Source organism: Tachysurus vachellii, chromosome 2, assembly GCF_030014155.1.
Source record: "Tachysurus vachellii isolate PV-2020 chromosome 2, HZAU_Pvac_v1, whole genome shotgun sequence".
Lineage (NCBI taxonomy): Eukaryota > Metazoa > Chordata > Actinopteri > Siluriformes > Bagridae > Tachysurus > Tachysurus vachellii.
This window is the reverse complement of record NC_083461.1, coordinates 24,037,026-24,063,302: the sequence shown is the minus strand read 5'-3', so window position 1 is coordinate 24,063,302 and position 26,277 is coordinate 24,037,026. Positions and strand designations below refer to the sequence as shown.

At 39.1% G+C, this 26,277-nt stretch overlaps 1 protein-coding gene across 1 annotated transcript; it reads right to left on the bottom strand.

Annotated features, from left to right (window-relative positions):
* Positions 1 to 1,512: 1,512 nt before the first annotated feature.
* On the bottom strand, positions 1,513 to 25,366 carry scn4aa (sodium channel, voltage-gated, type IV, alpha, a). Its single transcript, XM_060863934.1, has 26 exons — positions 25,266 to 25,366; positions 19,582 to 19,888; positions 19,360 to 19,478; positions 18,876 to 18,965; positions 18,423 to 18,551; positions 17,770 to 17,861; positions 17,397 to 17,651; positions 16,282 to 16,345; positions 15,998 to 16,139; positions 15,558 to 15,758; positions 15,259 to 15,411; positions 14,747 to 14,876; positions 13,881 to 14,119; positions 13,552 to 13,725; positions 12,623 to 12,979; positions 9,001 to 9,393; positions 8,066 to 8,192; positions 7,770 to 7,924; positions 5,551 to 5,724; positions 5,299 to 5,421; positions 4,904 to 5,182; positions 4,554 to 4,607; positions 3,619 to 3,756; positions 3,419 to 3,523; positions 3,002 to 3,272; positions 1,513 to 2,906 (listed from the first exon to the last, which is right to left on the bottom strand). Exons 2-26 carry the CDS (start codon positions 19,837 to 19,839, stop codon positions 1,615 to 1,617), a joined length of 5,514 nt encoding a protein of 1,837 aa, XP_060719917.1. The 5' UTR covers positions 19,840 to 19,888; positions 25,266 to 25,366; the 3' UTR covers positions 1,513 to 1,614.
* Between the last annotated feature and the right edge of the window lie 911 nt (positions 25,367 to 26,277).

Here is a 26,277-nt window from a genome sequence, read left to right as displayed (position 1 = left end):
TAAACATTATACAATAACATTACAGTCTAGAAATATTAACTACTCCGTGCTACTCTGAACAAAGTTTCTGGAAATACATAAAAAAAAATACATAGCTTGACACGCTATATCTAATTTAAACCTAATCCTAAAATCCTATATTTATGTTTTATCTATTTATTAGGTATTCCAGAAAGATAGCTTGAGAACAAAAAAAGTCGAAGAACCCTTACAATAAGGATATATTGATATCTAATATCAGCCAGTTTAATCTAATGAGCATGTCTCACAAGGGAAGGTGTTTAACAAAAATAAATAAATAAATAAATAAACATAAATAAATAAAAAGTTGGTTTGTTTTTTGTTAAAATTTTGGTCACAAAGTTCACAAAGTGCAACTTCATTAAGCATACATAAAAAGTATGGCTCTATGTAATGAAAGACTAGAACTATTAAACTATTACACTAATATAATGTTAACTAATTCTATTTATATTAATAACATTTATTTTGAAGGACTAAGGCCTCTAGTTTTCCTCCTTATGTATTATTCTTCCCCTTATTTTCATACACTTTTATTTTGTTGCTATTTAATTGTTGATAATCAACTAAAAATATCTACCAACCTAATATACAGTAATTATATCTGACCGAACAGTTTTATCCTGATAGCCGACACAGACAAAAATGATTCAATCACAGAAAAAAGGTATGAGCCAATATAAGGCTCACAAAAGATTGCGGAAAGACAAAACAAATGCATCGAACTGTACATCATTACTACTGTACATAACTGTGCTGAAACTAGTAAGAAGAGCTTATATGAGTGGAGATCCAAGCCACGCCCCTTGCTGATGTATTCATGTGAACCACACCCCCTTTAGCAACCATAGTCATTGACCATAGTACCTTTTTTGTGTCATGATCATGAGAATAGCAGTAAAATTCTTATTAATTCAAATTAAGGCAACTTCATCAATGACTTTTAAATGACTCAGTTGACTGAGTGCATTCTCTACAAGAATACACTACAGGAAGTATGTACTGTACTGTACTGGTTATGTATGCCTTATGCAGTTGCAAATAGTGCCCAATGTGACAGTATACGTACCTCCCATGAACTGAAACTGGCAGGCCATGAACTGGGGACTAAAAATAGTGCGAAGGAAAGTGAGGCCCCAAGACAAATCAGGGACTTGTTAAAGCAGTACTAGGGTGAAGGGTCAGGAAATACATTTCAGTAAAAAAAGTGTAGTGGACACCTTCAAATGGTAAACATGAATGCACAAAAATACTGCAGATATTTTTAAGAAATGCAGCAATAATGTGACTAATCTAAGGTTCACAGGATGATAAGGAACAGGAAGATCAACAAAGCAAATCGGCTCAAACAAAGTTCTATTGGGATAAAAATATATATATATATATATATATATATATATATATATATATATATATATATATATATATATATATATACTGTATATATCGCTACTGGACACCAATAAACATCACCTTAATGGCTCTCTAAAATTGATGTGTGTTTTAGAGCATCAGTATGATTTCTTTTTGTGCAGGTGATACTCCGGTTTAACACATCGCCCTCTGCGTAAAAAAGGTTAACACGTCTCTCTACTATAATTTGGATTCTTTTGCTGTGGCCACCTCTCGCCTCGAAGAGTCCTGTGTAGTTGTGGGTGCAGAACGGAGAATTACTTCATTCGTTACTTCTACTGGCACTACTCTCTGTCGGCCTTGGGCCCGCTGGTGGTTTACTGGCACTGTGAGACCAGATGAAGCGGGTTTGACTGGCGTAGGCCTAGACTTATGCTCCAAAGCCATAGCCAGCTCTGCATTGCTTCCGTAGAGAGCATTCATCTTGCGTGCTATCAAACCCTCTGTTTCGGGTGGCTCCTCAGCCTCATGCTGCCTCACTTTTCTTTTCGTGGACCGATGCAAGAAGGATGCGTGACGGATAGAGCGTTTGAGGAGATGTTTACGGTACGATTGCTGGATCCGAATGGCTGCTTGCTCCTCCTCCTTTCTCCTCAGAGTGGTGACGATGGGCTCAAAGGAGGCCTTACTTGGGTTGTTCATCTTGAACTTTTCCTCAATGCTCACCCTCATGGCTGCCATCTCAGTAGTGTCTCCGAGGACATGTTGGGTGACGGCCAGCAAAATATCTAGACAGTGGATTTTGTCGCCAATTACGACCGGCAGATCCATATTGACCAGAGCGATTCTGTTCGGTTTGTGAATACGCAAAGGTTCTTGCAGTGCGTCGACAAAGGCAAACACGTGGTTGTAATCCAAAAACTGCGTCCCTTCTGTGTCAAACCTTTCCCAAGTCTCATTAAACATCTCAAAGTCGTCCTCACATAGCAGGTCACCGCTCTCCTCCTGGGCAACATTGAAGTTCTCCAGGATGATGGCAATGTACATGTTGACCACCACTAAGAAAGACATGATAATGTAACTGCAGAAGAACATTATGCCCATGCCTGCATTGCCACAGTTGCCCCTCACCTCTGTTCCAGGGTTTTCAATGTCAGGATCACAGTCAGGAGGACCGCTGTTTAACATTGGGAGCAGTAACCCATCCCAACCAGCTGAAGTCGTGATCTCAAATAGGCAAAGGATGCTATTCCCAAAGGTCTCAAAGTTAAAAATGTCATCAACGCCAGCCTCCTTTTTTACATAGGCGAAGTTAGACATGCCAAAAATGGAAAAGATAAACATGATGAGGAAGAGAAGCAGGCCGATGTTGAACAGGGCAGGAAGTGACATCATCAGAGCAAATAAAAGCGTCCTGATTCCTTTCGCCCCTTTGATAAGACGCAGCACACGGCCAATTCTAGCCAGACGGATGACACGGAACAGCGTTGGGGACACAAAGTACTTCTCAATTATGTCTGACAGCATGAGACCTTTGGGGAAACAGACAAAAAAACAATATACGATTCCACCAAACAGTCTCAGAAGCAATAGGAACAGCACTGTATATTTGCTGTAGATAACCTACCAGCTATAGAAAGGATGACAACGATGAAATCAAACACATTCCATCCAACAGTGAAGAAGTATTGTCTCAGCGCCACCATTTTGAGGATGCACTCCCCGGTGAATACGACAATAAAGATGAGGTTAATCTGATAGAGAACGTATTCTTTCTCCATACTTTGGTCATCTGTCTCAATCATCATGGTAACCATGTTGAGGCAAATGAGAACCATGATGAAGATGTCAAAGAACTGCTGAGATATGAGGTCAAAGACCAAGCCCTGGATCTTATTCTGGAAAGTGATGAACATAATGGTCAACTATTAGGAAAGAACAGTAACCATGCTGAGCGATAGATAAATGTCTGATAGTAGGGTCAAAAAATAGTCAAGACTGCACAAAGAATGCAGTCAGTTTATTCCGAGTGATTTATACACACCGCAGGGCGAGGTATGGGTTTGACAGGCTTCTTGGAACCCAGCTTTTTCATGGCATTGTAGTACTTTTTCTGCTCCTCAGTCATGAACAGATCTTCCCCACCGAAGTACAGAAAAAATAACAAATACACAATTATTTTTTTCTAGCTATGGTAAATCAATGTTTTTAGAATTTAAAAAACAAAAAAGAGCTGGTGCTCATCTTTTGCTTTTGCTGATTAAAATTGTCAATGATGACACCAATGAAAAGGTTGAGGGTGAAGAAGGAGCCAAAGATGATGAAGATGACAAAATACAGATACATATAAATGTTAATCTCATATGATGGCTGTTCTTCCACCTGCAAGGAAACAGAAAGAAGTAATTTAAAGGAAATTGTCACACTGAGAAAAATATATAGAAAAATTCTGAAATATAATTAATCAAGTTATATTTTCTTTCAAAGGTGTAATAATAATAAAGGTGCAAGATGCTGCTCCATCAAGGATTGTATCCTCAATCAGAGGCCACGAAAACCTTTTCATACACCATACCCTATGAATTGAACTTTGCATAAATTTTTTAATCCATCCATTCTCTAAGCCGCTTAGCCTACAGGATCTTAGGGAACCTGGAGTCTATCCCAGTACTCAAAACAGGGTACAACCTGGACAGGATGCCAGGCTAACACAGGGCAAATCGCAATGTAGAAATCCTAGTCAGCCTATAACACTGTCTTTGGACTGGAGTTGAAGTAAGACAGGAAGACAGGAATCAAACCCCCAACCCTGGAGCGGTGAATCAAATGTGCTAACTACAGGCCAACATGCCCTATGATTCCTGTTTATGTATTACATTTATATTTTTGTGTGTACAAAAAAGGTATAAGGAATCCTTCCTTTTCCACAGCCCAGGCTCAATTCCTGTTCAGGGAGCAAGTCTAGACACTGAGGAGTTAACTCTCCCAAGTCCGGATGAAATGGGAGGGCTGCGTCAGTAAGGGCAACTGGTGTAACACCTGTGACTACTCTAATATGCAGATGACACAATCTGCTTTGGTAACCCTGAATAGAGAGCAGCAAAAAGAACAGATTTCCGGAGCCTCATTAATTAGGGTTAATGCAGATATTTATAAATTTTTAAAGACAAATGAGTCACCTCTCTAGAATCCACTGCAGCATACATAATGTCCATCCAGCCTTTAAATGTGGCCTATGACAAGAAAAGTAGTTTTCAGTATTTGGAAAAAAACAAAACAAAACAAAACAAAAGCTACACACTATTAAGGTTAAAACGCAGAATTACCATGTACCCTCTGAAGCAAGGGAATAAAGACAGAACAATCAAAGTTAAAATCTTTTTTTCTGAACAATAAACAGGTTAAGGACTGAACTGCAACCGATGACGATACATATTTTCCAAATATTGTAACAAAATGTTCCTAAATTACGTCAAGCCTGTATTTATATCTATATTTTATATTTTATCTACACTAAACATAAGCTCACCACTTGTAGCAGGGAAAGGTAACCGAAGCCCACATTGTCATAGTTGACCTTGACATTGACCCAGCGTGTTTCATTAGTGAGCATTAGTGCTATGCAGTCACTCTTGTTGTTCACTAGCTCAATAGGGACAAGTTCTTCTGTGCTGGTATTAATGCAGCGGTAGAATTTTCCAGCAAACAGGTTGACCCCCATGATACTGAATATCAGCCAGAATATTAGACACACCAGGAGCACGTTCATGATGGAAGGAATGGCACCAACCAATGCGTTGACTACCACCTGTATAGATAGTCATGAGACGGTCATGATAAGCATAGATCTCAGGGTGAGGTACAGACATATGAAGAAAGATACGATGTGAGTACTAAGACCTGTATATTTCAACTTATACTCACCCTCATTCCTTCAAATCTGGATAGGGCACGTAAAGGCCGAAGAGCCCTAAGAGTTCTGAGAGACTTTATAGGCCCCAGCTCTGAATAACCCAACAAATTTGCTGTTAAACTGATAAGTGACACCTGAAAAAAAGGATGAAAAAAATTTCATTGTTATGTCACTATTAATTTTTAAAACCATAGAAATATAAACTACATGATCAGTTGGACAAGCACACTGCTACCAAAAAAAATATCAAATAATGAACTTACATCGACGATTAAAAAATCTAGCCAGCACCAGGCATTGGTGAAGTAAGTCTTGAAGCCATATGCAACCCATTTCAGTAACATCTCTATAACAAAAATATATGTGAAGACCTTGTCTGCATACTCCAAGATAATCTTAATCACCCTGCGACGCTCAATGTAAATGTCCTCAAAGGCCTGAAAAATAAATAATACAACAATTAAAAATGGTGATTTACTGAAATAAAACTTTCCAAAAGTCAAGTTCCAAAACTCAGGGCTTATTCTTTAGTACAATTTAAATTGCCGTTGATTCGTTAAATGCTATAGTTTGCTTTTATACCTGATTAAAAGTCCAATATTATAAATTAAATTTGTTTCTGCTTTTTTAAATCTTAGTCAAGAATTAAAGTTGCACCTTTGGCAGAAGGTGCATTGTCAAGCTTAGGCTATTACCAATGTATGCACAATATTTTTTTAGCAAGTGCTGTGAAACGGAGCTGGCAGAACCTGTACAAATTATACACGCATGCATGGAGTGTAAATTTTAAGTCTTCAGACTGTATTTGCATTTCATTTTCCAGAAAGTTTACAGAAAGAACACTGAAAATCACTCGCAAAAGGATAAAATGACCCCTGGAGCTCAAAATCAGTAAAAATCTGCCAGTCTCCCAAGTCTACCTTCACCACACATTCACACTGGGTTCTAAACTGGTGCCAAATCCAGGGAAGAGGACTCAGATGGTGATGTGGAGCCACACTTTGAAGCTCATCACTCAAGAGCAAGCTGAAGACTGATCAGCATTCCAGAAACTGTTGCAGTCCCACCATCCAGACACTCAAGAAAATTACCTCCACTGACAAGCTTGATGCCTCCACTGAGCATTTCAAGCGTGCTCTATCTCACTGGGGGTTGAATTGGTCCTGTGACTCCCGCTCTTGCTCTTGGAAGCCAAGCTCACTGCAAAGCAGCGAGTACAGTCAGTCAAACACCAGAGTAAGCCAAACACCAGAGTCACAGCAGCTGAACGATCATCTATTCATCCTCTGCTGTCCGGGAAGCAGGACCACGGCACAGATTGTTGTGCTGGTGGTACTGCAGCACTTCAACAATTGACTCTCAGCAGAAATAACAAAGACACTGGACAGTGTCCCAGGACATGCAAATCTTTGCACTGATAAACTGCTCAATTACTTTGAGCAGACAAATTCCTTGATGCCTATGTCCTAAAGAAAAACAGACTTTTCCTCTCTGCTTGGGTTATATATTGATTACCTGTCTATTTGGTTTGTTTGCAGTCCCAGCCAAGTTATAGCTGGTTTTATGGATATTGAAGCAAATTTTTAATGGCAGTCACTTATAGTAATGATTGGCAGTGACCAATTGATCAATTGGCCAATTGTTTGGTTGGCCATCCTCACACTTATAATACTACCCAGAAGAGTGCCCCTTTGCTCCTTTTTTATAATCATGTCCCACTTTAGTGGCTCCACCGCATGAAGGATGCAAATGTGCAGGTCTAAAAGCTTCTTGAGTTGACTTGAGGTCATTTATTGGTATCTGGCACTTGAGGTTCTGGCACTTGAGGTTCACAGGCGAAGGGGCAGACTTGTCTGTGGTAGATTTCCTGTCTCTGAGATGGAGCCAGCTTCAGGCTGGATGATTCCTCAGCCCGAGTTGGCTGGTGGGGGTACGCGGTAGATAGGGTGGGGTCAAGAATTGGCTGTGGGTGGAAAGAGGATGCGTGTTTAACCGGCTGGTAACGGCATTCTCACCTGTATGTTATTACTTGCAGCCTACTTATGTGTGGTATTTTCTTTCAGTAAGGGCCATGAGCCAGAGAGTTGAAGCTGGCAAAGCCTGACCACAACACATAAACACGCATGGAGCGTGAACTAGAACTTGAATGAGGCGAAAATGCGAGCTCTTTAGTGTTATTTTGTGTTGTTTTCTTATTATTGTTTTTTTGTTTATTTGATCATTAAAAGAGAGATGAAAAGTGTCTGCAAAAGAATAAATCCCCCTGATGTTCTCCTATACATACACACACACACACATCAGGGTCTACAGTCATTTTTAGTCACCCTAATTTCCAAGGACCCAGACGTACACACCACACTATATGCACTTCAAATTAATTTTAACGTCGTTACTATACGCATCATAATTAGTCACTAAATTTGTGAGTTTTTATGCATTAAGATGTCTTAGGTGATTTTAGGCTTTGGAGATTCTGACATACCAGTGCACCACTACTGAGAAGAATCATGAAGATGATGAAGGTTTCAAAGTAATCATGCTCCACTATGGTGTAGCAAGCTCTGCGCAGATTCCACCAACTCTTTCCCCTTCCCTGAGTGATGTCCACAGTCAGACATGGAAATCGTCTCACACAGTCTGTCACATAGAACAAAATGAGCAGGAGACAAAAGACCAAAGAAAAGCATCGTGTAATAATTGGTCTTCTATAAATAGTATCATGTCGGATGTAATTAAACTGTAGGAAGGAAAAGGGGGATTATATACAGAGGCACATACCTTCAGTAAAACAAGCTTCTGGATCATCAGGCTCTGGTTCCTCTTCCTCCTCTTCCTCAGGTGGAGGTTCTGGAGGTTTGTAGTCCACTGTGCTACACACTGAAGAGTCTCCATCATTCAAAACACCCTAAAGAGAGATTTATAGAATTGATGTGAAGCAAAATAAGAATTAAAGTTGAGACCAAAAGGTTTTTATACAACTTTGCATTTTTATTGGGATTTTATCTATACATTCTTCACATCAGAGGTCATTCCCATCAACTGGATCAAACATTTACAAACACCAATCTGATTTTCAATTTTGAACATTCCAAAAACTTTTTGCGCCCTTGGGACCAGACACTGCAAGTCTCAGGAAAGGGGCACAATTGAACTACCTGGGATGAATAAACTACGGGCTGAAAGGTTCAACTGTAGAACAACAACAAAGAAACTGGTGAGGAAATCTGAGAAAACAGGTACAAGTACATACAACCAACAACAAGAGTTCTACATACACATAGCCTGAAAGGCTGCAATGGAAAAGCTGCTACTCCAAGACCAGAAAGATTTTCTACAAATACTAAAAAAAATGTATGTAGATGTTTTGTCCCAGTGAAAATCTGTCATACTTAATAAAAGTTTAAATAAATAAAACTCTTAGCTAGTATTTTTTTAATGAACTCTTTAAATACAGTAGATGCCTTCACTAACTTAACAAATCAGGTCAATACAGGTCAATGAATCGAGGTCTGTGAATCAACCAATTTGGTTTTATTCCACTATTTTAGTTTAAAGCCATTTAATACAACTCGTATTTTGGCCTGTCAGTCGACATGTGATGAAAAACTGTTAGAGAACAAAATAAGAAATTTTTGTTTATAATTTAAACAAATGTAAAAAAAAAAAATCAGTGAGATCAGCAAAACAAATCTATAAAATAAAATAAATTTCACCTTCTTTTTGTGTGTACCCTCTTCTTCTGATGAAGCCTGCGAATCTTCATCTTCATCATCAGACTCAGCTTTGGCAATCGGTACATTCAGAGACAGAGCATCCAGACAGTTGGTCAACCCATCTGCTATCTTCCCTTCATCAAGGTTGTTTAATGAAAAGCTTTCCTTTTTATCTGTATCGTCACATTCGTCTCCTCTTGCATCGCCCTCGGAAGGTTTCCTGCACAATAACCGGCCTACAAAGCTGACGATAAAGGATTTGACCCAGTTGACGCCCCTGGTGATGCGGCCGATTGCGATCTGGAGATTGTTCATCTCTCCATCTTCATCACTGGCTGATAGATTGTCCCCACTGAACGAGCTGAGCAGCAAGGCAAGGAACAGGTTCAGCACCTAAGAAAACAGTGTAGAGAGTTTACATTCACTGTATATTTAGTTATCTTGTGATTATCACGGATAAGCTTTGGCAGTTTCCAAAACCGACCAGGGATCAATGATCTTACAGTATAATAATCACCCCTGGTTTTTGGTTCTCTAATAAATGTGTGATTGGTTTACGTACATGCTATCAGGTTCTTGTCCTGTCTTCTATGACATGGAGTCAGTAAATATTATGCCGTCTGCAAGATCTCGGTAAGGAAGCTATCTTTAGTTTCTAAACCAAGTTAGTTCACGTTGCAATTCTTATTTCCTTTCTTAAGATGTAGGTTACAATTACAGCACAACAAAAAATTCATATTTATTTTCATTAAAACATTTTAGTAATTAGTAACTATAACAGATCCATTTCACATGCTATACCGGGTGTTAGTATGGCTTCTTAACCAGACTACTCTGTTGCTTGTCAGTTAGAGGATTCTGCTGATGTGTTTTGCACTGTGTGGAGCGAGAAGCAGGAGCCTATCCAGACCTCCAGACTGCTGCTATGCTTCTCAGCTGTCTGTGTTTGTTCCCTGTGTGCCAAAATGCTAACTTGAGCTGTGTCTTAGTGCATATCCAAGGTCAGAACCACTGTTTGCTGGCTCAAGTCATAATACTTAAATAGAAGCATGAGTAGAGAAACAGTGCTGAGTCTGAGTGTGCTATGGGAATAAGTGGTGTGTATGGGTGTGTGTCGACGTGACACAAAACCTTGTTTCTGCTCATGCTGAGTGCTGATGCTTTTGTTAGATCTCCAAGATAAGCCATTTCATTTCCTCTTTCCTTTCAGCAGTAAAGTATGCCCAGCTGCTGTATGTTGGTATTATCTGTATGCCCTTCATCTACACTTACGCTGCACATTTCTGCACGCCACAATGCATCTGCAGGTTTACGTGGTCCGTTTCCTGCAATCTAGCAACCTATTAAGCGTATTCTTAATGCTCATGATAATGAAATTATTACATATGCTTATATATGTAATTGAATCTAGTGCTATGAATATTTTTTCATCCACTGACCACACCCTCTTGCTCCCACAGTTATTTCTGTATACACCCACCCACAATGTTTCTAAATGAACTCACTTGGCTTAAAATCTACAAATAATAAAAAGAAAAACCAATATGTCACTGCTGAATGCCGATGTGAAAGTGTTGGCAAAAGTAATTGTATCCCGGTTAGAAAATGTATTACCACGTATCATATCTAAGGAGCAGACTGGATTCATAAAAGGGCGGCATTCATTTTATAACACTCGTACACGTTTCAATATAATTTACTCTAAGCAGTCATCTCCGCTCCCTTAGGTTGTAGTCTCATTGGATGCTGAGAAAGCGTTTGATAGAGTCAAGTGGGAATACCTGTTTGCGATATTAAAGAAATTTGGGTTTGGTGATACATTTGTCTCCTGGATCCACCTCCTTTATAAATCCCGGCAAGCCAGTGTTCGTACAAATAATATTAGCTCTGATCATTTCAGTCTCGGGCGTGGAACCCGGCAGCGGTGCCCACTGTCACCACTGCTATTCGCCCTTGCCATTGAGCCATTATCCATTAAACTTAAATCCTCATTAGACCTTAAAGGTATAACTCGCAAGGGGGCGGAATATAAGGTATCCTTATATGCTGATGATTTGTTGCTGTTCGGCTGTGGACGTCGCTCGGCCCCCCTGTTCAGCTGTGGACGTCGCTCGGCCCCCCTGTTCAGCTGTGGACGTCGCTCGGCCCCCCTGTTCTGCCTACAGTTCATTTTTCAGTTCATATCTCGAAGTCTGCAGCTTTGTATCTAAATGCCTTCACAATTTTCCCTCTGTACCCCCCAAGCAACCTTGGGAGAGTTTAGTCATGTTCACTCCACACCAGTGTAGTTTGATTTCCCAGATATACAGTTTCATTTTATCTCTCAATAGCTGTAATACAGATAAAATCAGGACCGCTTGGGAGGAGGAGTTAGGGCTGCAGTTTGGCGATGAACGGTGGGAGAAAGCCGTAGATTGGGTACGGTCTACCACTTCCTGTGCCCGCCTCAGTCTCATTCAGTTTAAGGTTTTGTACAGAATTCATCTTTCCAAATCTAAACAGGCACAAATCTATCCTGGTGTTGAGGACAGATGTGACAGATGTCATGCTTCCCCCTGTCAATTAAGTCATATGTTTTTTCTGTGCCCAAAATTACATGCATTCTGGACAGGTTTTTTCGGCATTATGTCCTCCATATTTGAAGTGCAATTGACGCCATGCCCACTGATCGCTATATTTGGTATTATCAATGAGTCAGTATCACTGAGTTCTGTAAACAAAGATGTTTTAGCCTTCTCATCTTTGTTGGCCAGATGTTGTATACTTCTACACTGGAAAGCAATAAGATGTCCCTCCATGTCTCGGTGGTTTAAAGATTTGATGTCTTTTCTTAAGTTGGAGAAAATAAAATATACACTGAGGGGTTCTACTGACACCTTTTTTTGCAAGTGGCGACCTGTTATTTCTTATTTTAGGAGACTACGGGTGTTACCTGATTAAAGTTCTAATCTGGTCAAAAATTGGACTGTATACATAACCTTTCTTCCGTTTCTTTAGTTGTTTTAACAGGGGGATGTGGGGTGTTTGTGCGTGTGCATGTGTGTGTCTTTGTCTGGGGGTTTGTTTGTGTTTTGGGTGGCGGGGTGGGGGTGCTGCTCTCTGTTGTTTGAAAAGGGAAAATGGAGAATTTCTGTTTACATTCTTGTATTTGTGATTGTTGATTTTTCAATAAAAAATTATAAATAAAAAAAACATATAAACATGAATGAATAATTGCACAATGAATAATTCCTTCCAGTCCAATGTAAAATTCCGTTGTGCAGGAATAACAACAGAGTCGATCTCGTATGCGGGCTGACATGAGACAGGCCCTTTTTTTTTTGCTGCACTCACAGCTCGAGTGCTGGTGTGAGCTAATTCCAGTCCGCCAGTGCTATAAAAGTCTGGTTTTATATGTCAATATCTATAATAACCCTTAAGCTTTATGAACATAGAAACAGGAAGTACTATGACAAGTTGAACCAATCTCCCAATCTTCCACACCTGTTGTAGCTGCCCCCAGGTTTATCCGGACCAGGACCAGGACCAGGACCAGGGATCAGATCTCCTGAGTGCTCCTTCATAGCATCACTTATAGTACTGGGAAAAACATGAGTGTGAGAACAAACACATCTGTACTCACCACTAGGTTTCCTATGACCATGACCATGAGGAACACTACAAGGCACATGCCTGCTCCGGCCACCTCCATGCAGTCCCACATCGTTTCAATCCATTCGCCACACAGGATGCGGAAGACGATGAGGAACGAATGGAAAAAATCGTTCATGTGCCAGCGCGGCAGCGTGCAGTCCTCTGCGATCTTACACACACACTCCTTGTAGCTCTTGCCAAAGAGCTGCATGCCTACAACGGCAAAGATGAAGACAATGATGGCCAGCACCAAAGTCAGGTTCCCCAGTGCACCCACTGAGTTACCAATGATTTTGATCAGCATGTTGAGCGTGGGCCAGGATTTAGCCAGCTTAAAGACTCGCAGCTACCTCCAGCAAGACCAGCAAAGAAACAAACACACACAATATAACGTCAGTAAAAATGTACAGCAAAGGAATATCTTTCCCTGAATGAACATTAATGTGCAATATAAAAGAAATACAAATAAAGACTACAAAGAATATGAAGCAACGTATGACATGTTGAATCAAAGATATTTTGTGATAAATACGATATATGAGATGTTGCGATATAACTAAATATATCAACTTATTATATATCAAGCTATTTTCAGGATGTTTACTGGTACACAATGTGATGTCCAATATTAACTGTGGACAGACAAGCAGCTCAATTTCTCTTGACTGAAGTTAAACCACATCTTGATTTAATCTTTATTACCGATAATAATAATAATAATAATAATAATAATAATAATAATAATAATAATAATAATAATAATAATAATAAAAGTATTCTAGATAGCAAGCTAGACTAGTCAATTAGCTCAGGTTAGCTAGGACTGGTAATGTTGTTATTGTTTCTTTAACAGTGTATGAGCTGTGTGAAAATAAAAAGGCTTTCACTTTAAATATAGGGTTTACGGTTAAGGCTTACCAAACGGAAGGACCTGAGGACAGACAGACCCTGCACATTGGCCAGGCCTAACTCCACCAGGCTAAGAGTGACGATGATGCTGTCAAAAATGTTCCATCCCACCTGGAAGTAGTAGTAAGGGTCCATGGCAATGAGCTTGAACACCATTTCAGCAGTGAAAATACCAGTGAACACCTAAGAAGATAAGGAGAATTGTTTTTTTTGGTCATTTTACAGACATTTGCATAACATTTTTGATTTCTTTTATTCCTTGTGAAGTTATATAGTTTTGCTCGGTATTAGAACATCTCTTTGTATGATGGAAGCGGTGGAGAGTGTGTAGTACCTACCAAGTTGCCAACAGTGAGCACATGCTCAAATCCTGGACTCATGGGATAGTGCTCCATAGCCATGAAAAGTGTATTGAGTACGATACAAATGGTAATGCCAAGGTCCACAAAAGGATCCATCACCACAAAATTAACCCATTTCTTGAAGATAATCCAGGGTTCACAGCAGTCCCACTTCAAAAATATATCCGCAAACTTATACCAGCCTGGAGGACAAGGCCTCTGGGCCTCCTCCAACTCTGAGGGAAGACAATTTGCAATTAATAAACTGCAACAATTTAAACACAATTCACACGTGACTTTTATTCTGTTCACCACAAATGGCAGATGACCGCAAAATGCCTAATCTAGTCTGAAAAAAAGTCTAATCTCAGTCACTGGAAATAACCTGAAGCTTAGCACCACTAAGGATAGAACAACAGGGCTTTCTGCACATCTAATGTCCAGGACCATACAAACTACAGACAAAATGCACTCACTGCTAGTGCTAAATATTAATACCAGACTAATCTCTGCTCTTACACGTTAACCAGCCAGTAGCTTGGGGGTATTGAGGTGAAATGCCCCCATGGCACATTTTGTGATCTCCCCCACCCTGTACCATCACTGTCATAATGGTGTTCGGGTATTGCGATTTAATTGTAGTTTGGCATCTGAATTTACAAGGAAAACCATCAACTATGAAATCTTGTAGCATATAATTACACGATAAAGAACGACCCACAAATTTGGGTGGGTAGCATTATTAATAAAAAAGTGGCTTAATGTTAAAGGAAAGAAATGAAGCGACGCTAAATGAAGTGACCAAATATTATATAAGATACACAGAATAATAATTAATAGGCCTTTTTATTCTCCAGCATTACCTTCCCTTGTGCTGCGTACACTAATGGCACTGGCTGTTCTCTGAGAGAGCCCAGGGTTTTCCAGGTGCATCATGCTATGCTGGGAGCACATGGATTTACTGTCAGCGTTTTGCTCGTCGGCTGATGCTGACTGCACAGAAGAAAATGCATTAAGACAATAATGAAATAAAAATGAGTTTTATTTTTTATATTTTTTTAATAGGTTAAAAGATTGAGAGAAATTTTAAGGCAGAAATTTTGTCTGGGTCTGTATTCAGATTTTAATTCAGAACACACTGGAGACTTAGGAGTTATTCTGAGCAATGTAAATCCTTTCAAAAGTTATTGGTTCTTTAAACCCTGTGTATAGAAGAGCATTAATTACACATCACACACACTGACGTAATACATTGCATTACAGGGAGGAATCTGCTTTATCAAACTGTATTATTAACACAACTAAAGAGCTTAATTTGCTGACTTAGGAACACAAACACAGGCACAGAAAGGAACAAAACCCAAGCATTACTTACTTTTTTCAAAGTTGGGGCTCTATGGATCACCAGACGAGGAATAAACCTGCCATTACAGTCCTTTATTACATCGTCCCCATCATCTGTCCCTATTTCTGACCCATTGCTTTGTGTTCTCTGACTGGCCAATGATACCATGCTACCAACTTGCAACTGCAACAAAAAGTCAACAACAAACCAATGAGAAAGTGTGTGTGTGTGTGAGAGAGAGAGAGAGAGAGAGAGAGAGAGAGAGAGAGAGAGAGAGAGAGAGAGAGAGAGAATGAAGAAATCTTCTGTATTATATCCATAGGTGTTACCTGTTGCTCTTCATTCTTAAGCTGCTCCAGCATTCTCTGAAATTCTTCCTCTTTTTCCCGGGCTTCAGCAATTGTGGCTTGGTTCTGTTCATCATACGCCATGGCAACTACTGCCAGGATTAGGTTGATGAGGTAGAATGATCCCAGAAATATGACCACCACAAAAAAAATCATGTAGGTTTTCCCAGCTGCACGAAGAGTCTACAGAAATCAACAAATCCTAATATAGCAGTTGCATCAGAACAGGTTGCAGAACTTTTAATTTCATCATTACAGTCTGACAGTTTTATTAGTAGGATGTTAAATTTAATTATAGTATTTGTTCAAAGGTAATGCATAAGTGCATAAGTAAAAATAGAAGCTATTAACTATACAATGAAAACCTAATTCGGCATTTAAGTTATAATTAAATGCATTAAAATCTAATTGGATTGTGCTACCAGTTGAAATAAGTTCTCCCAGTAGTCCTGAGTCATGAGCCTAAAGAGAGCGAGGAAAGCCCAGCCAAAAGTGTCGTAGCTGGTGTAACCGTAATTCGGGTTCCTTCCAGCCTTCATGCACGTGAACCCTTCCGGACACTTTCTGTCAAAACAGCAGTGAATCTATCTTACATTCTTTCCATTTTGATTTCTGGTAAAAAAAAAATTGAGTAAATATATAAATTTATTTAATATAAAAAAAGAGTTATGTATTGAATTATCCACAACTTGTATGGCAAACTTACCCAGCATCAGAACTGTTGCCACATAGTAAAGCATCTAAGCTGCCCTCCAGAAAGTACTGGTTATCTGAAATCAATCAATCAATCAATCAATCAATTATTATGTAAATAAACTCCGCTATCATACAGGGAGAGATGCTTAAATCTCCCAAGCAGTAAATCTACACATTATGGGCCAAGTGAGGAAAAACAAATATGGAGGATGGTCACTTTTAGCGCCTCAGCAGTCTCATTGTGCTTCTAACCTAATCTCCGCTGTGGCTGATTACGGACTCTCATTTTAAGAATAATTAAACAAGGCGCATTCACTCCTGCCATCTGTATTATCAAACTGGGTATTCTGATTACTTTCTCTAATGGATCTCTGCTTTATATTATTTCCTTCTACTATTTTTGAGAGTGTTTGATCCACGTGTGTGATTTGTGTCGGGTTTGGTTGTAGAAGAAGAAGAAGAAGAAGAAGAAGAAGAAGAAGAAGGGGCATAGAAGCCTTTATTAATGCCACATATACATTACAGCACAGTGGAATTCTTTTCTTCACATACCCCAACTGAGGAGGTTGGGGTCAGAGTGGAGGGGCAGCTATGATACAGCGCTCCTGGAGCAGGGAGGGTTGAGGGCCTTGCTCAAGGGCCCAGCAGTGGCAGCTTGGCTGTGCTGGGCCTTGAACCCTGATCCTCAGATCAACAACCCAGAGCCTTAACCAGTTGAGCCACTACTGCCCCATTTTCGCATATCCCAAGGTTATGTGGTCAGAGCGATAGTATGCCATAGTACGGTGTCCCTGGAGCAGGTGAGGTTAAGGACCCAACGTTGATGTCTCAGCAGCTGGTGGACTCGAACCCCGACCTTCTGATCAGGAACCCAGCGCCTTAACCACTGGACCATCACCCCAAAATAACCTCATTGTTATTTCTCTATCCTACATTGCAATTAGTTTAGTTAGGTTAGCTGATATTATCTCAGGAAATGAATTGGGTTTGTTGTTGTTGGGATTTTTTAATCAATTAAAAATTGATTGTTCCAGTGTTTTATCTGCTCTAATTTAGCACCCTAAATAGCACAAATCACTTAATAGCACTTCAATACCCAAACTATCCACTTGAAGCTAACGTCACCTTCATTTTCAATATAGGCTGTGAAGTCAAAAGTAGTGTTGATGAAAGTGGGGTTGAATTCATCCGTTAGGGTGGAGTTGTAGTCGTCCGTCGTGCTGTTCGAAATGGGCCAGCGTATACACTTGTGGCGCAGATTCCCCATGAACAGCTGCAGGCCAATGAGGGCAAAAACAGCCAGGGCAAAGACGGTCAGAATCATCACATCCACCATCTTCTTGACAGACTGGATCAGAGCTCCAACAATGGTCTTTAAGCCTGAGGGAGGGAAGGGAATAGCAGTGAGGAAGAGGATGAAACATTGAAGGACAAAGAACATGTATATTTATGGATGGATGCAGTTAAAATAGAGAGAAATAAAAGCAAACAAACGAACCAGGAATAACAGTGATCGTTTTAAGAGCTCTGAGCACACGGAACGTCCGAAGTGCCGATACGTTGCCAAGGTCAACAAACTCAGTGATGTACCTAAAAAACAAATTCTGCTTAATACAAAACTACAGACTCTTGTTAAAGATCTGTCCAACCCTCTGTAGAACCGAGAATGTGGTTGTGGTGTAGGATTGGAACTATTACAGCCAACCTCGACCGAAATATAATGCAACAGCATGCAGCATTAAATACAATAAAGAAAAAAAGGTTTGAAAAGAAGGTTAGTGCTCAGGTTTTTCTTACTGGTCATGTTGTTGCATTGAAACGGGGGTTGTTGCTGAGGTAAATGATACGTTTTAATGAATGCTATATATAGACGTGTCCACCACCTCAGTCAAATGGCAGATTAGCTGACTGTCATTGAGAAGGTGCCTGAATAGCATAACTGCACATGAAGCATAAGAAGATCACTTAGCAAACTGCACAAAAGATTCTATTTGGAATTCCAAAGAAAACGGAGACAAGACGGCTGTAGGAACATTTGTAATTTTTTAATCTCTGATTTTTGGAAATTGGTGCAAAAATGTACAGCACCATCAATAAATAAGAAAAGCAGAACAGAACTCGTATGGATTTTCTATGTGCTGATAAACTTACGCCATGCTGATCACCATGAAATCCAGCCAGTTCCATGGATCACGAAGGAATGTAAAAGACCCAATGCAGAAGCCTCGCGACACCACTTTAGTTGTTGCCTCAAAGGTATATATACCAGTAAAGACATACCTGAAAACAGTTGAAATTATTAGTCAATGTTTAGATGTACATATGCAGCATCTAAAATTATTTGAATATCAAAAAAATGTCCATTTAAATATAATCCACAATTTGAACAATTCGAGGATTGAATTGAAATTTCATATATTTTATATTTATTTCACATGAACAAATATTTTAAGAAGTTTCTCTTTTAATTTAGAGAATTATGAGTTGTGAGCAATCAGAAATTGCTGGGAACATTTTAGCTTACATGTAATCAGTCTAGAATTAATAGAATAAATACAAAAAAATGAGAATATTGTAAATATGAATGAAATAAGCTGCACTTACTCCACAATTTTACTCCAGGCAGGAGGGTTGCTCATCGTCATAAACACACAGTTGGAGAGAATAGTGATCATGATGAACATGCTAAATAACGTAATAAAGAGTCAAGGAACAAAACACCTTCAAAACTGAAAAGTTGAAAAAAAAAATAAAGGAAAAAAACAAAAACAAATCAAATATAAGCTTTTATTAACCCTTTTATACATAATCAATTTATCAGCATGTCCATATATTAAAAAATATTAATGTATTTTCAATGTATAACATACTGTATAAAACACACACACACACACACACACCTGCTTTTAAAAAATGTGTTGTTTTTTTATTTTAAAGCTTTATATTTATTTATTTAGATTTACGTAAAAATATACCTAAAATCAACAATGATTTTTTGAAGGCTACAGAAATTTATGTTAAATTAAAGTAATGCTCTGAAAACCTTTTAAAGGCAAACATTATCTGATTTATGGAGCATTAAGGATATGAATGTATGAGAACTCTAATGGCGGCTCTTCTTACGAGATTAAATGGGCTGATCATGTAACAGGACGGTTCTGCATTAAACCTGTAGATTGTGTTGCCTTTGGTGATTACAATAAATGTCTGGAAAAAAAAACAACACAAGGTAACTAAATAAACAGAAGTGGAGGGAGAGAGAAAGAAAGAGAAGAGAGGGATTTATGTAAGTGTCGGTCTCGAGACTGACTTTTTGTGTTTTGTAGAAGGGGTCGATGTCTTCTAAAGCCGTGTTTAGCAGCTCCTCTGGTGGATCTCCGTAGATCATGGGCAGAGTCTTCCCTGCCTCCAGGTCACTGCTTGGTGCTGTTGGCCTGGTCTCTAGATCCACTTCCTCTCTTTCCTCCCTGATTTTCTGCTCCTCGATGAACTTCTCGATCTCCGCCAGTGATTCCGGAGTGAAGCGGCGGAACACTTTGGTGCGTGTGGTAGGGACCATCTTCGCCATCTTCGCATTGCGAAGATACAGGACCTCACGGAGGAATCTCTACCCTGAGCTGGCAAGAATGACAAAGACGGATTTACCTGCACATTGAAAAACTGACACTGACATCTAATAAATTATTTTTAGAAAACACAGATTATATTTTGGATTGGAATGTCAACAGAAATATTTTTATTAACTATCAGCTTTAATTCCTTTTTAATATACACGCAGCAGCTACTCGAACAACACCAACACCAGTTCATTTGAGCAGTTATCCAATCAGCCAATCACGTAGCAGAGCTCAGGCAGATACAGGTCAGTTAATGTTCTCATCAAACATGAGAATAGAGGAAAATGATGATTTTTGACCCAACAACCACCATTTTACAAAAGGATCTTTGAAGATCACAGCTTCTCAACCCTAGTCCTGGAGTTAATAATAACTACAGATCATTAACTCTGATATCTATACTCATGAGTAGACGTGCATTCCTACCTCCAAACCATCACCAACCTTCTGCTGGATCCTCTGGGATTTGCATGTAGAAACATTTCACAACACACCGATCATCTACGATCCTACGCCAATACATTTATTTATTATATTTACTACAAATGGTCCGGGATTCAATCCTCTGAAATCTAGAATTTGATATAAACTGCAGTTGAACCGCTTGTTATGAAATGATAATATAACAGAGTGGTGAGTGATAACTAAAGTGAGTTCCATCTCATGAGAAAGGAGCTTAAAGTGTATAAAAAATAAATAATAATATACCAAGGTAGATGACAGATGATTAGATGACAAGAAGCTAGCCCTAGATTTGTTAGACTACTGGATTTCTGTAGCAAAGATATGAGCATGAGGCGAGAAGAAAGTGAGGTTTTACAAGCCTCATGGAACAGCAGTCTGATTTCTTATAATAATTGATAATCACACCCTCCAGTGTTAGCCAAATGAGGATGAGGTACCCTTCTGAGTAGACCATTTAAGTACCTGGGGGCACGGTGGCTTAGTGGTTAGCACCGTTCACCTCACACCTCCAGGGTTGGGGGTTCGATTCCCACCTCCCCCTTGTGTGTGTGGAGTTTGCATGTTCTCCCCGTGCCTCGGGGAAGGAATGAATGAATGAATTTAAATACCTACAATTTAGCCTGCATTATATGCTTCTTAAGTAAACTTAAGTGCTGATGTGTTTGCACCATGACCAATTTAAACCTGATGCCTCACTCCATACCCTTCTGCCAGGGCAATGCCAAAGTGAAGAGGGAGGTGAAACATGCTATTAGAAGTGTAAGCAGGACGTTCCCACAGAACCCATGATTAATATTAATTAGTCTATAGTCCATAGTCTAGTACTACATAATACTGTGTGTGTGTGTGTGTGTGTGTATATATATATATACATACATAGCACCTTCCTGACTACAAAAATATATTGTATATACAGTAAGTATCCGTAGAGGTCTACATCTTGTTCTAAAAGTGTTAAATAAAAGGCCATGCAATATGCCGATGCATGGCAAAGCATTAAGTGTTGAAGGCATTAAGATTAGGCCGTGTCAGTTCAAGCACACATGTACATAACCTAAGTCTGTGGGGTCTAAAGGCGCACACGCCTTCAGAAGGATTCGGTCTTTCTTTAGCGGGCAGGCACACGCTCAGCCTGACTCCTATACACAGAAACCAGCATGACACACATACACCTACAAACAGATACGATGGCCTCCCAGCTGCCACAGGCCATCAAAAGTTGGGCATCAAGTTACAGAGGCGTGATGACTTGGCTCATTCCTGCCTCCCATAATCTATAATACTGTTTAATTAACATCACAATGATAAACAGGTCAGAACACCAGTTTAATGCATGACACATTATCTTCTTACACAAATGAGTAGGCGTGACCATCAACCTTCCAACCAAATCCCCATTCCCAAAAAAAAGCGATAAATAACACCCATCCCCAAGCACCCCACCCCCCGAATCTGTTTGCCCAATCAGTCTACTATTGCTGTTTCGGAAGCTCGTGCCAAGGATGAAGGATACTCTCTACCATTTTCCCACCACTATTAAACTTCACCATGCCATTCTGGGGTGGCTGGTTAAGGAGGCAGGCATGCTGGTGAACAGCACAAGACAAGATACAATCATCTCCCATCTCTTCCATTTAATTTCCTTGTATCTTGGGGCATCATTTCATTTTATTCCTAAAAATGCTTAATTCATTTGTTTTATGTTATCAGATCAGGGGATTACCGGAACCATGTTATGATAAAAAGCATCAGCAAATCTTTAGATAGAAAGACCAAAGTGGTGCATCCTCATTGGTGTCCCTGTATCACCTCTAAAACCAGTGACACAGAAAATGTGTAAAGGTGTGTGTGCATATGGCTAAAAATGTGCATATGGCTAATTTTTGGTTGCGACTGTAAAACATAAATTGTGCTCATTGTAGGGCACCGGCAAAGTAATCAAAGTTACTCTTAATAGCAGGATAAAGTGTGGCTTTAAAATGTGATCGAACTGAGGAACAGAACAGGGGAAACTTGGGCTGAGGTTAGGAATGTTCTGGATGTTCTGGATGCTGCTTTGTGATTGGCCAGATTTCCCAGTCACTGAAAATATGATAGCGGTGGTGTAAAAGTCATAAACTACTGGCAAGAGATTAAGAGAGAGTAAGAGTGATGCTGTTTCTGTTTCCTCTCCATGTGTCGGAGACAGTATGTGTGTGTGTTTGTGTCTTCGTGTGTTTGTGTGTGTGTTTGTGTGTGTGTATGTATGTGTATGTGGGTGTCTCTGTGTGTTTGTGTCTGTGTGTGTTTGTGTCTGTGTGTGTCTATGTGTGTGTGCCTGTGTGTGTGCTTGTGTGTGTGTATTTGTGCATGTGTGTGTATTTGTGCCTGAGTATGTGTGTGTGTGTGTGCGTGTTTGTGTCTATGTGTGTGTTTGTGTCTGTGTGTATGTGTATTTGTGCATGTGTGTGTATCTGTGCCTGTGTGTGTGTGTGTGCGTGTGTGTGTGTGTGTGGGTGTTGTGTGCGTGTGTGTGCCTGTGTGTGCGCGTGTGTGTGCCTGTGTGAGTGCGTGTGTGTGTGCAGACAGCGTACAGACATGCTTGGGTGAACAAAGCAAGACAAGTCAGTGAGGCAAGACTAGAAAAAAAATTCTTTGATAAAAATAAACCCCAAATCATTTTCAGTGCAAAAAAAAAAAAAGAGTCCAGAAATATTTCATCTGTTCAAATTGTGTTGTGTTAATCTAAAATCTACAAATCTCATGCAAGGGTCTGTGAGTTTGTCTACATGCTCTGCATTAGGGAACGACAGACCAGTTGGAGACATTATGCATAGTTAAATAACTATTGTTTGTTCGTAAGGGAAAAAACATACAGAAAAGGACGACCAGAAAAATACAGGCAGCATGCAGGCGGAAATAAACTTCAGTATCTGGACCTTTTTATCCACTGCTGTATGTGTGCCATATTATAGGCAGCATAAGTCACAATGAGCGACTCCTTCTAAAGCCATCTTGCTTCAAGTTCACAGCATTTTTGCAAAGCTGATGATGAGCAACTCAAAGCTCAGAGCTGTATGATGAGATGTTAGCACTGAATTATTCACCCAGTTCTAATGAGACTGGAGTAAACAGACTACTTCAGTTAGCAGGCTTAGTTCTGCTTCCTTATCATAAACATGTATCTTTTACACAGACATTAAGATGGCAGCTAATACGCAGTTGTGATGAATCTTAATGCATCTTAATGGTGCGGAGCTCTGACCAATCAGCAAAAAGCTCATCTCCTGCAAGGTGATGATGGTATTTAAATTACCTGACAAACTTGACAAAATTTTCTCTGAGAAGCTTTGTACAATTAAAGCTTTGTGGATTGTTATTAAGCTTAAAATGACTAGAGAATGTGAAGTTTGGGATGAAATTCACATCCTCACCCATTTTCTTCCAGCATTAGGCTGAGAAAGAAGTAGAGACTTGCTCCGTGATCACATGTCCCCCCAGTGAAAGAAACCCAAAACCAACACCTTCTGTGTCCAAGAGCATGTGATGCTCAATACTCTAACACATGTACACCCACTTGCACACTAAGACACAAGCTTACAAGCTTAAATCCATACATTTAATATAACGGGAGTCGGTTTTATTCCGCTCTTTATTGCTGATTAACTAGTAGGGAGAAATCCAGAACATAACTTTTTCATTTAAACTCTAAAGATATAAGAAGCTACATAAAAATGATTGGCTTCTAATTTCTACTGCGGTACATGAGTGCATCTCTGTCATAATAATAATAATAATAATAATAATAATAATGATGCCCCTGAAGGTTACTGATTAACAGTAGAGGAACAGTGGAGTCTAACCAAGCACTTTCAACAGCATCAATCAAGCCTAAAATGAAGACACACACTATTTTTAACACCAGCCTGCCTGAGGCGATGGGAAAAGGATACGGACCCCAACACAACACACTTTCCAAAGGTACACAGCATGCACCCAACACTGAGAAGTATCAAGGCCTAAAAGTGTGCAAAACGTGTGCAAAAGTGACGTCAAAGACTAAATACGTGTGTAAGTGTGTCCACAAGAGAAAAAGACTGAGAGGGAGGGATGGCATTAGCAATTTAATCTCTCTATAGCATGTAATTAAAGCCATCAGGGCAAATGTAGTCCTTCAGAGAACAACAATTTATACTGCGCTGGACAAATAATGTCCAACAATCTTTGGAAGTACTTGTCCAAATAAAATAAAATATAAATAAATAAATAAATAAATAAATACAAAAACACCACTCCAATGATCTTTATAAATACTTGTGCAAATAAAATAAAATGAAACAAAAAAAATTAAAAACCACACCTCTCCAATGATCCTTATCAATTCAAACAAACAAACAAACAAACAAGCAAATAAATAAATAAATGAACTCTCCCCTCCAAAGATCTTTATAAATTCTGGTCCAAATAAAATAAGTAAATAAATAAAAAAAATACCCCTCCAAAGATCTTTATAAATACTTTTGCAAATAAAATAAAATAAAATGCAAATAAAATAAAATAAAATGAAATGAAACAAAAAAAATAAAATAAAAAAAAACACCTCTCCAATGATCTTTACCAATTCAAACAAACAAACAAACAAACAAATAAATAAATAAATGAAAACACCCCTCCAAAGATCTTTATAAATACTGGTCCAAAAAAAATAGATTCTCTGCTGTTGTGGGACACATTTAATGTCTAGTAATATTGATTGATTAATCACAGAAAGACAGCTAGCTGATCCAATGTTTTATGTACACAATGAATTATAATGATTGAACAATAAACAAAGTCTTTACAATAAAAATAATAAGGATAAACTTCAGGACTCAGGGACTTGACCTACATTGTCCCATCACAACAAACGGTAAATCAGCAGCAGATACTTTACCTTGCACACCTGATTAATATTTCCACAGGGTTTTAATTGTACTATTCCTTTTTTTGTCTTGATTAAAAGCTCTTAGAAGTCTTTACTGTCGTCTTCTCGAGGCCACAGCGATCTCTATCACAGCTGCTGCTGACGCAAGGAGCAACTTGAGTGAAACCTGAGAGTCACTTCAGGTAGTGGAGCTGCCTCAATAAATAATATGGCAAAACGGGACACATGCAGAGATAATAATAATAATAATAATAATAATAATAATAAACAGTAGTAATTTATTTTTTTTTATACACACACACACACACACACACACACGCTAATTAGTTGTTTGGCTGGCTGTACAGAATAATTATTGAGAAACAGAGTGGAATTTATGCAAGATCAACATCCAAATATTAAAAAAGTAAAACGCTGAATGTATTTAGTGATGGTTTTATAATGCAAGTTGTAACAGACCTGGTCTTGTAGTAATGATGAAGATAACCTGACGATATTATATGTAAGTGTAATCCAGATGTTCACCATTATACATGTTTTTAGAACGTTTTTACTTCGTATTGTTAACACTATAAATCTTCAAAATTTAGGCCAAGTTGTTTAGCATGCTAGTATTAAAAACAATACACAAAAACTATTTTCACCTAAATAGAGGATGAAGTTCTTTTCTGAGCCTGGTTCCTCTCAAGGTTTCTTCCTCATATCATCTCAGGGAGTTTTTTCTCAGGATTGATCTTTTTAGAGATTGATGTCAGAGATAAATACTGTTGTGGAAGTTTGAGTTTTGAAAGAGTAAAAAGGTTTCACGGTTTAGTGTTCTGCTGCGCAGCAGGACACCACACTCCTTGTGTAGTATCAGAGAGGAACGTCTGCTCATCTCCTGATCAAGCTAATCTTGTCCTATCAAGGTCTACTAGAAGCTGTTTACTCGTCTCCAGTCCCCTGTGCCCTTGTCATAATCTAAGAAAACAACCCCTGCCAATGACAATTTCTAGTCGCAATAACTACCAGTCATGAACAT

Coding starts and splice junctions, on each gene's coding strand:
- scn4aa (XM_060863934.1), bottom strand. CDS start 19,839: ATGGCGAAGATGGTCCCTACCACACGCACCAAAGTGTTCCGCCGCTTC. Junction 8,193..9,000: donor AGGGTACACACAAAAAGAAG/GTGAAATTTATT, acceptor ATCTCTCTTTAG/GGTGTTTTGAATGATGGAGA. Junction 5,183..5,298: donor CCAGATTTGAAGGAATGAGG/GTGAGTATAAGT, acceptor CTATCTATACAG/GTGGTAGTCAACGCATTGGT.